This window comes from Panthera onca, chromosome E3 (assembly GCF_046562875.1).
Source record: "Panthera onca isolate mPanOnc1 chromosome E3, mPanOnc1 haplotype 2, whole genome shotgun sequence".
NCBI lineage: Eukaryota > Metazoa > Chordata > Mammalia > Carnivora > Felidae > Panthera > Panthera onca.
In genome coordinates, this window is record NC_138354.1 from 5704698 (window position 1) to 5716797 (window position 12100).

The 12100-nt window shown below is 38.6% G+C and overlaps 1 protein-coding gene across 2 annotated transcripts in view; it reads right to left on the minus strand.

Annotated features, from left to right (window-relative positions):
• BAIAP2L1 (BAR/IMD domain containing adaptor protein 2 like 1) overlaps positions 1-12100 on the minus strand; it is a 92915-nt gene that overhangs the window by 63642 nt on the left and 17173 nt on the right. For both annotated transcript variants that reach the window (XM_078440406.2, XM_078440405.2), the window contains exon 2: positions 3227-3302. In XM_078440406.2, coding sequence (XP_078296532.1) covers positions 3227-3302 — 76 coding nt within the window. The remainder of the gene's footprint in view (positions 1-3226; positions 3303-12100) is intronic.

Genomic DNA, 12100 nt, shown 5'->3' on the forward strand with positions numbered 1-12100 from the left:
GGTATTGTTTTACAACAGTGGGTTAAAAAAGATATCTCAAGCATAAAAAGTAGGGGGGAGAAGGTAGGGGGTGCCACAGAACAAATTATGTACAAGGCTAGCTGAGGATATTACTGGCCAAAAAAGTAACATTTTCATGGCAAATTCATCTATTTCTTGTAGAGTTGAAAAAAAATGTAAAAGTTACAGCTTTTACTAATATGTATACAAGTTTAAGAAATGTAACGCTCCATTATACAGTTATTTCATAAGACTGAGGATAACCTTAAAGTATAATAGTAAAAAAGAACAATAACAAGTAGCATTTATATGGACTTTCCAAGCCTTACTTAAGTTTACCTATCCAAGAATATTAAGACATGGGTCAGTGATGTTATCACCCTGTTTCATGAAGGAGAGTGGAGTGAAGATATGCTGGGACGTGCCCAAGGTCAATGGCAAATCAGAGGCAGTGCACATAACTCCAACTAAGGTAGTTTACTTCCTCAGTTCTAAATTACCGTGCTTTTCGCGAATCTTTGGTCTCAGCTAGAACTGAAAAAGAGAGGACTCTACCTAAAAACAAGGTTTGTAGCCAGTAAACTGGCAAGTTAATAGGTGCAACTTTTAATAAGAAGATTTTAAGTTGTACGATACTGATAAGCTGAAAAGCAGATCAGTGAGAGAATGACATATATGCACAATGCATAAAAAAAATTTTCGGTTTGCATCCACACATGAAATTGAAATTTTTTGTTAACTGTTGACTTATGTTTAAAACTATTTAACCTCAGAATGGTAAAATATTCTTGCTTTAATAATAAAGTTGAATTAACTTTAAAAACTATATAATTTATCCAGAACTTAATAAAGAATACTATTCTCATAATTTTGCCATCCCCCCTTTGTGAATACATTAGGAGATTTTCTATCACTTGTTTTAAGGAACGAAGCATATTTGTCCTATTTTAGTGGTTGACCAACTACTTCATCAATCTAATCTACAAACTGCTACCAGATAATTTTCCCTTAAAGTACGATTTCATTAGGTTACAGGAGTGCTCAAGAACCTTCATGGCCTCGACTGCCCATAGTGTAAGCCCACACTCCAGAGTTCATGACAGATTTTACAGAAATCGCCTTGGATAAACCATACCTCCCAGAATTCCCAACTTTTGTAGTCCCCTATACATTGATTGGGGGCTTGGTCATGTGACTTGCTTTGGCCAATGGGGTACCAGCAAGCATAACTCCCACAGGGATTTGCACTCTTGGAAGTCTGCTATGCCAGAAAGCGGGAGCCCAGCCCCCAGCTGACTGCAATTGTAGGACTGAGCCCCAGGGGTCCAGAGAACTGCACTGCCTTTACAGGACCTTGAGAAATAATAAACTATTGCTGCCTTAAGCCACCAAGTTTAGGGAGACTTTGTTATGTGGCTATAGATAACTGATGCTGCATTCACATGCATTAACAATCTGACCCATTCCACCTTGTATTTTACTATTCCCCAACAGCTTCTCACTCATGCCAGTCTGGGCCTCAGATTTTGGCTTGGATGCTGTCTTTTCTGCCTGAAACCTAACATGTGTCAGCTTGCACAGCTCCTACAAGGCCTCCCGCCTGCTCTGTTCCCCACCAACTTCACTGCTCAAATTCCTGTGACACTGCTCTTTCCATGCTCTTTGTTAGCTGTGAATGTTGTCCTGACTTATGACCTAAGTGGTGACTGCACATCTGGCATCCTCAACTATACTACAAATTCTTACCGAGGACTTTACAAATTTATCTCAATTTCTCGATGGCTTCAGTAAAAAACAGATGGCCTGCAGAAATTCTGGAAATACTTTAAAAGTGCAAAATAGTCCCTTTGGGGAGAAGCCTTATTTAGCAAGAGACTAAGCTGCTGGCAGCTCCCTGAGTCACCTTGTAAAACTGCCTCGGAGAGGCACCAAGTGCTAGAAAGAAAAAAAACCATCGCAGGTCATTGTGACTTCCTTCACAGGGGCATCTAAAGCAATGACTTTGTGGCCTTGTGACTAAGCAGTCACGGAGGGAGAGTCAGCTGTGCAAGAATTCTAAAACCAGTCTCCTGCTCTTTGATAAGGGAGGTGAGGGGTCACCTACAGAGGTCGCTGACACTTCTTGGGGGGTGAGGGATGGTTTCCCAACAGTGAAAATGTCTGGCAAACAGCACAGAGATCCAGAAGAAAGTAAATAAGTAGTTTACTTTCCCATGATTATGACAACTGGGCACCTGTCATCCAAACTCTAGCTACCATACCCCCGCTTCCTGGGGCATGCTTATGCTAAGGGTATATGAGGTCACAGATTTATTTTCAAAACCTCAAGAGGGAGCAGCCAAAGGTGTGACATGGTGAAAGAAGGAAATGAGAAATACATAAAAGACCCAGAACTTGATCTGAACCATTGGAAACTAAGTTTTCTACTTAAGTTACACGGTGGTTTTAGTGAACCAAGGTACAGGGTGAAAATGGTGTCTGAATATTTTTGGGGTGACACTTGTTACATAGGGAGAATTATTGTGACTGTGTTAAAATCTAGTGATTATCAGCATCTCAAGTTTTTAAGGTGATCACTGATAAGATTCACCTCTTAGTAGGGAAATCCATGTGTAGATGCAGGTCAGCTTTCCTCCAATGAAACCTCTTGAAACTAGCAAACAACTCCAGTTCACAAAGAGAGACAAAAGCCAATGCCTGAATTCATTTTAAAGGAAGCACTCTTTTGGAAATGAAAATTTTAACTTCAACCTTTAACTCAGATGTTTTTCCGTTCAGGCTAAAACTTTTCTCATATCACTATCAGAAGTTATACACCCAAAGGCAAGAAAGTATTCTACATAAATAAAAAGAGAGTAATTCTTCTGCTGCAAGACACTAACAAATATTTTAAGCACACATTTAATATATGTTATTAGTTCACGACGAATTTGGTTTGCAAAGTGGAAAACATGTTTATGGCAATGATGTAAAAGATTGAGTCCGGTCAAAAACCATGATCTGGTAATTGAAATACATCATTTAGAATAGCCAATGATTCAATTTATTCATTTCAAATACACTAATATCCTATCATTGCAAACTTCCATAGAATTAACCTAAGTATTGTTTTTAACTTCAAGATATTTCAAAAATTCACTATTAACCACATAAAAATAATTAAGTAAAATATTTACTGAATGGTTTTTATATGTGCACTATATTTATAAATTTAGAAAACACTTACCATTAACAGCTTTTTCATAATTTTTTCCTAGGTTTATTAAATTTCGTAGCCCAGGATTGAACTGTTCCATAACATTCTGACAAACAAACAAACAAACAAATTAATAAGATAAGCAAACAGTAGATCAAGTAATCTTTAGACTTTGTCACTACATAGCCATGGATGCCTGTGTATGCTCGACAGTACGTCTACAAAGCCATGAATGTTTACTTTAAAATAATGAAGAGGGGCGCCTGGGTGGCGCAGTCGGTTAAGCGTCCGACTTCAGCCAGGTCACGATCTCGCGGTCCGTGAGTTCGAGCCCCGTGTCAGGCTCTGGGCTGATGGCTCGGAGCCTGGAGCCTGCTTCCGATTCTGTGTCTCCCTCTCTCTCTGCCCCTCCCCCGTTCATGCTCTGTCTCTGTCCCAAAAAAAAAAAAAAAAAAAAAAAAAACGTTGAAAAAAAATAAAATAAAATAAAATAATGAAGAGCACATACTTCTTTACTGATGGAACAGGGCACTCGTACTGGCAAGACACATGTGATCCTGGCAGTTTCCCAGTTGCCCAAGGGCTGCCTAGAACCTACTATAAATGGAGCAAGTAGCCGACACGCATACCTCCAAAGCATACCCCACAGGAGTTACAGGCCCAGAAGCTGATGCTCCCAGTGGGGTTTAAGTAGGTTAATGGTTGTCACGCTAATGTTAAAAACAGGTGTGCATGATTGGAACCTTATAACTATATAAGCAACGTTTTGGTTATCAATTGAACAGACATTTCTTTCTTTCTTTTTTTTAATTAACGTTTATTTATTTTTGAGACAGAGCACGAACACGGGAGGGGCACAGAGAGGGAGACACAGAATCCGAAGCAGGCTCCAGGCTGAGCTGTCAGCCTGTGTTGAACCCACGAACCATGAGATCATGACATGAGCCAAAGCTGGATGCTTAACTGACTGAGTCACCCAGGTGCCCCTGAACAGACATTTCTAAGAGATCTTGTTTTTACTATGCTTAATAACCAGGAGAGGGTATGAGGGTGGGTGTTGCTAATGGCCCTAGGACACAGGCCAGTCTGCGACCTTCTGTCCAGGTGGTCACTGGCATTTTTTTTCCTAGTGATCAGTTTATTCATTAAGTACTTATGGAGTAACCACCGAGTGTAGGTAGGTCCTGTGCACACAATAGTAGATGGAAAGACATGGTTTCCCTCTCATAGATTTCATGATGCCATATCTCTGCAAATGTCATGGTTTTCATTTTTAAAAGTGTTATTCTTATATCACTAGAAAGTCACAAACATAGAGACAAATGCTATGATAAGTATAAGAGGCAATTATTTAGAATGTTGACCTAAACTTAGATTATCCTAAATCTGAAGTACAGACAAAAGATCATTCCTATGGGTTTCTGACTTCTTGACTAAGAATACACGGTGACTGAATGTATTTGTTCCATCTACAAATAATGAGCTTCACAGCATTAGCCACTCCGGGTGGACCACTCAAGTCTCCTTACCTCCTCTCCCCAAATGTGAACCCTATTTGTACAAGACCAGGCAATAAAAAGAATGAAAAACACACAACATTCAAATGGCAGATACTTGATACACATGCTCTTCAGGATAAAAGGTTCTCCTTTATAAACCAGTACAGAGAGAACATAATAACTTTTATTTTATCAAACAATGATAAAGGCTTATCATGAAAAAGAACCCTTGGCTCAACCTTTCCCTAAACTTCAACTTACTCCTAAGAGCACTTTCAACTAAGTTGTTATTCTTATATTCATTGCCATAGTTTTGGATAATATTCTTGATTTCTCAATTTTGGACAATAATGACTGGCTTTCTACTACCCTAGATAAGGGCTCAGCTCTCCATATCACTCCACTTTCCCTACCCCAATCCTTCCTATATAATTAAATGGCAATTTGCTGGTAAGTTGAGAGGGTTTATTATGACATTGTAAATACCGGTCACTACAATGCAAGGAATGTACTAGGGATTATGTTCCTTTCTTGGTACAGTCTTTGTTTCTCCTGGCATTAACAATCATCTCATCACCCTCCACACACACCACCCCTCCCCGGCTTAGTTTTCCATGAATCTACCTTAAATTTTTCCACATGCTCCATCCCATCTAGCAGAAGTCTATCAATATTATTTTTCAAATGCACAAAGTTGTCAGCTAATCTTCCATTCCATTTTTCCCCTGAACTTCCTCCAAGGACTCCGTCCTCTTGCTCAGTCTGGCCTGACTGTCCCTGCCACGCTGCTACCCTTGCATGTCCTTTTCTGATCCCCTGTGTTAGAGCTCTCATTAACTGGACTCCACACCTTCGTCTTTCATTTATTCCCATTTGCTGAAGATCATTCTCCAAGAACAACCTAAGGAATGATGCATGATAGATAAATTTGAGTCACCATGTGTCTGACATTATCTTTACCTTGACATTTGATTGATATTTTGCTGGCTAGAGTATTACAAAGCAAAAGTGATTTTCCTTTAGAATGTTAAAGATACTGCTCCACAATTTTTAACATCCAGTTTTGCTACTGAGAAGTCAGCCATCATTTCTTCTTCCTTTGCATAGGACATAGTTGGGGGTGCTTATTTCTGGAAGACTTCTCTTTATCCCTGTGTACTACATAATGGTCTGTCTTAGTATGGGTACTTATTTATTTTACTGGGCATTCAACAGACCCTATCCATATAGAAAGTTATGCCCATTAGGTCTGAAAAATGTTCCTGTTTTGTTTTTTGTCTCTCCCTACTTTCTGGAATTCTGATAAGGATTTTACACACCCTGAATTTATTATCTAATCATTTTACCTTTTTTCTTTGATTTTCCACTTTTTGTTCCCCCATCTCTGACAGATATCAACTTCACATTCCAAGTCTTCTATTATGTTTTTTAAAACTTTTGATATCATATTTTAAATTTGGGCTCTTTGCAGTTTTTTTTTTAATTATCCCTTTTTAAAAGTATCCAGTTCTTGTTTTGTGAATGATGTATGTCTAATCGGAATAAATTATAATTTTTTTGTTATTTTCTTCCAGTTCCCCATATTATCTCCTAATTATTTCTTTTCATTGTTTGGCATCCATCTGTCTTTTGTGTTGGAGGCTTTCCTCAGACATCTGGCAATCCCTGATAGCCTGTTCATATTTATAAATTTTTTAAATTTTTTTAAATGTCTATTTATTTTTGAGACAGAGAGAGAGCATGAATGGGGGAGGGTCAGAGAGAGAGGGAGACACAGAATCCAAAGCAGGCTCCAGGCTCTGAGCTGTCAGCACAGAGCCCAACGCGGGGCTCGAACTCACGGACTGTGAGATCATGATGTGAGCTGAAGTCGGATGCTTAACCGACTGAGCCACCCAGGCGCCCCTAGCCTGTTCATATTTAAGAGTAAAGTCCTAAAATGCTGGCTGGAAGCTTGTGGGTGTGGGTGTGTACACTAGGGTTGTTGTTGACTAGTAGGCTTCATTCAGAGTAACTGGACAAGTCAGCTATAGACAAACTGGCCATGTGACAGTAACCAGGGTCCACTGAGTCTCTCTAGACAAGTTTCTTATTTCCTATCAGGGGTAAGGGAAGAGGCAATGGCCAGGTGGCTGGCTTTCCCCACCCATCAGGAAGGTGACTGGGTTGGGAATTTCACAGTTTACTGAGTTGATTTTTACTGAATTCCTGCTCTCTAAGGTTTATTCCCTCCACCTTCTGCTGTTGTTTCCAGGTCGAGACCTCCTATGATTCAGTATGCCCTGAGATTAAATCTCGAGTCTGCCAGGCAGAGAGAGCTTCTAGTAGTAGTGGTGGTTCAGGTAGGAAAGAAAAACTGTCAGTTTAACCACCTTGTGTAACTCCTTTTCTGGCCCTGGGTGTCCCCTCCGTCCCCACCTTCTGTGGGCCTGCTCTCCAGCCTCTCAGGTTCTTTGAGGTGAATGGCTCAGCTCTCATCAGTACTCCCACTGCAGAGTCTTTAAGTTTTCTTAAGGCAGCTACCACTCCTCCAAATTTTTCTAGGCTGTTCATCAACTGCTCTTTTTTCAGTCCTTTCTACCATGAATTTATGGCTTCCACCCACCCTCCTTTCCTCTCCTCTTTTTCTTTTCCTTCCTTTGCTATCATTTCAATGTATTCTCTCTCTCTTTTTTTTTTTTAACGTTTATTTATTGAGAGAGACCGAGACAGAATGCGAGTGGGTTAGGGGCAGAGAGAGAAGGAGACACAGAATCCGAAGCAGGCTCCAGGCTCTGAGCTGTCAGCACAGAGCCCAACGCGGGGCTCAAACTCATGAGCTGTGAGATCATGACCTGAGCCAAAGTTGGATGCTCAACCGACTGAGCCACCCAGGCGCCCCATCATTTCCATGTATTCTTAGAAGAAAAACCTCAGGATCAATCTGCTGTATGTAACTGGAAGTCCACTCATCCTGTGTTATTGAAGCCAGTCATCTGTTTGAGCCTCATTTACAACCAGCAGCCATAAAGCCCCAAAGCCAAAGATGACTCCCATACCAGTCTCTCTGAAAGATCTAAGTCTCAATACCGGATCACAGGGACCTAAAGCCATAGCTGCTATTTCTACCCTCTTTTCTCAATTCCCTTGTTTTGTTTTTAGGCTTATTTTGAAATTGTTCAAGATTCACAAGAAGCTATAAAAACTGTACTGAGAGTTCTCACATATGCTTTTCCACTGACAGTAACTTATATAACCATGGTACATTATCAAAACCAGGAAACTGATATTGGTACAACGCTTAACTAAACTGCAGACTTCATTTGTATTTACCAGTTTTTTTTTGTAAGCTTCTTTTGTTTTTGTTTTTTTTTTTTAAATGTTTTTATTATTTATTTATTTTGAGAGAGAGAAGTCCATGAGCAGGGGCAGGGCAGGGCAGAGAGAGGGGGAGAAAATCCCAAGCAGGCTCCGCACTGCCAGCACACAGCCTGATGTGCAGCTCGATCTCATGAACCATGAGAACATGACCTGAGCGGAAATCAAGAGTGGGATGCTTAACCGGCTGAGTCCCCCAGGCACCCCTGTATTTACCAGTTTTTATATCACTCATTTTGAGGGGGGAAAGTGCATTGTGTCTATGAAATCTTAACACAAGTATAGACTTGTGTGACCATCACCACAGATACAGTACAGAACCATTCCACTAACACAGTGATCTCTCTCATGCTACCCCTTTACAGTCACACCCTCTCCACCAATCTCAATCACTCTAATTCTGTCATTGTGAAGATATTATACAAATGAATCATACCGTATGTGACCTCTGAGACTGGCTTTTTCACTCCACACAATGTCCTTAGGAACCATCCAACTTGTTGGGTGTATTAATAGTTTATTCCTTTTTTTGGCTAGTAGTATTCCACAGTACAGATGTATCATAGTTTATTTATACATTTACCCGTTGAACATTTTGGTTGTTTATAGTGTTTGGCAATTGCAAATAAACCTGATATGGACAATCACATACCGATTTTTGTGTAAACGTTAAGTGTTCATATCTCCAGGATAAATACCTAGGAGTTCAATTGCTGCGTCATGTGGTAGGTATATGTTTAACTTTATAAGAAACTGCCAAACTATTTTCCAGAGTGCCTGTACCATTTTACATTCCCATCAGCAATGTATGAGATTTTGGTACTTTTTAAAATCTAATAACTTTATTGGAAAATAATTGCTTTTTAATAAAAGGATAAAACTACTTTTCAATATCTCTTTCAAAATTCTTATAATAATCTTAAGAGACTAAGTCTGGACAACAAGAATGTAAGTTCTAATAAAAAGATAAAACTTGGGGTACCTGGGTGGTTCAGTCAGTTAAGCGTCCAACTTCAGCTCAGGTCATGATCTCTTGGCCTGTGAATTCAAGCCCCTCCATCGGGCTCTGTGCTGACAGCTCAGAGCCTGAAGCCTGCTTTGGGTTGTGTCTCTCTCTGCCCCTCCCTCACTCATGCTCTGTCTCTCTCTCTCTCTCAAAAATAAACATTAAAAAAAAAAAATTAAAGATAAAACTTTAAAAACATCATTTAAAATTCTTATAATAAACTTATGAGGCTGAGTTTGGAGGGGTAAGAATATAAGGAAACAGATGCAGAGCTAACTCTGTCTACTAGAATACAGTCATTAAAAAGAAGCCCAGATCTTAAGATTATTCTTAAGATTATTCTTAAGATTATTCTTAAGTTCAGCTAAGCCAAATAAGAGGAAAATATAATTTGATTTCTTGATATAATTCCTGAAATGTTTACATATAACTCCTATCTTAAAATATCAAAAACAATGAATTAATGAGAACTTCCAAAATTAACACCCAAGCATAAACCAACCATCCAAATGATTCTACTGGGGAAAAAAGTTAACTCATAAGACTTAGGACTACAATAAGCTTCAGAGAAAACAATACAAGAGTTTTTAGGCTCGAAAGTTTAACATACACTTCAATTTCTTATTATTTAAGTTCAGCTACAGAAATTTTTCCCCCGGAAACTTTGGCCCCCTTGAACAGTGGAAAATCCATTTCTACCCTGGCTCTTGGCCATTAATCTAGTTATTTTAGCTGAAGTACATGTATTTTTAAACTCAGGAACAAAAAAGCAGTGCTGCCTTTGTACTCCACAATCTGTAAAGTTTTATAAGTAGCAGTGGATATCTTTGTGAACTGGATGGGTCCCACATTTTTTTGAGAGGGCAGTCGTTGGGTCAAAGGTCATATGGTGTGTTAAGGTTTATTAAGACCTGAATTGTTCACATGGCCTAAGATTTAGAGAAAATCACCAGCAGTAATGAACAAATCCATTTTAAGTTTGGCACTAAAAATAAAAGGTTTAAATACCAAGTATAAAAACAAAAAAAAAACGGTCCAAGAAACACTATTTTGTTACAATCAATAACAAAAGCTCAGTTACTGCCTGGCAAGGAGGATAATTTGCCAAACCAGTTTCCACCAGAATGAGTTTCATTTCCATTCAGAGAGCAATATGGATAGTCTAAGCTAAAATAACTGGCAATATCACCGTTCTACTTGGGCTGAGTCTCAGGAAGAGGAGTTGGTTCTAGCACCAAAGTTCAATAAGCAGCATTGGAGAATTAATGGTTAGCTGTTCCAAATAAAATGCTGAGGAATAAACCACACACTTTCCACCAGATTTCTAGCTGGCCCATTTATCTCATGCATTTCCTCTGCCTACTGTGGAGCTACAGATCATAATTTTAAAATGAATTATATAATCTTGTGAAGGTTTTAGCTTCCTCACCATTTAGATTTTTCCTTCATTTAAAAAAAAAAAACAAAAAAAACAATTACCTTTACCAACATGGAACTAAAGACAATGAAGCATACATTAATTCAATTATGACTAGCCAGATAAACTGAGCTGACTTTAAATTTCTAAGAATTAGTTTACGTTTCTTTTTCCAATTCTCTACATGACCAAGGACAAATTATTTGATATATCAGTGATTTTTCTCAGTTGAAAATTGTGGGTAATATTTACACTGGAATAAGCTTTTAAAAGTGATTTAAGAATCTCTAAGTAAAAAAAAAAAAAGAATCTCTAAGTAAATAGGGAGTTTTATAATGTTCTTCAGGTAACATATTTACCCTTGAAAGTTTCAATGCCATTTTATATAATCTCATACAAATTAATCCAGTAATGTCACAAATGCTTAAACTAATTAAGGCATATTCTCATTTCATGTGACAAGATTATCTGTTAATAAGGATTAACTGTTTGAGAATACTTCTAGATAGACATCATTTGTAGAAAATTTTACTTATCCCTTCCTTGTGTTGTTGGAAGCCACCATTCCTGGACTAACATCAGTATTTGATTATGTCCCCTGCCTTTAGGGAAGATATTAGTGAGTAAATTTGGCAAAAAAGCAGCTGCTTGTAGACTAATAGATGGTCAGAAGAGTCATGTTTTCATATCCATCTTCAATGGGGAGCACAAGCCAAGTAAAGGAAAATAAGACAACGGAGATATTCTGTTTGAAGTATTAAGTTACAGCAGAAATAGTCAAGATTCAAATATGTAAAACACAGAAATGCTTCCTATCAAACATGAATAGTGTTTTTGTTCCCCTTCGGTCTGTATTATCTATCTATGCTACTAGCTTCTAACTTGCATTATCTATCGATTTGTATTATCTATAATTTGTAACATGCATTCCAGTAGCAATGGGCCCGGTTAACGCTGGATGAAAAAAAACTGAAAAAAAAATTGGGGAAATCACATCACCACCTCGCTAAGGCTCAATCTCCTCTTCTTTTTTTTTTAACGTTTATTTATTTTTGAAACAGAGAGAAACAGAGCATGAACGGGGGAAGGTCAGAGACAGAGGGAGACACAGAATCTGAAACAGGTTCCAGGCTCTGAGCTGTCAGCACAGAGCCCGACATGGGGCTCGAACCCACGAACCGCAAGATCATGACCTGAGCTGAAGTCGGACGCCCAACTGACTGAGCTACCCAGGCGCCCCTCAATCTTCTCTTCTATAAAATGGAAATAATGATAATTTGGACTTCATGAGGAGTATGAAGATTCAATGAGATATTAAGTAGTATTTATGCAACACTTAGGTGCTCTTCCAAGCACCTGGTACTTAGTGCACACTGAATCAATTGTAATAATTAATATTGCAAGACAAAAGCTCTAAAATATTAGTCAACTCTTCAAGTGGATGAACATTCCCATTTCCACAGATGTCTCCAGATACCTCAGTTCCTCTCTGTAATATGAAAATAAATGATACTGGCTATTCTACCTTGAAGGGTCACATCAGGATGAGAGAGACCATGAATATAAAATACTCTAGAAAAGTGTGGGATACAAAGGAAATCGAAGGTGTTATTATTTCTTCTATT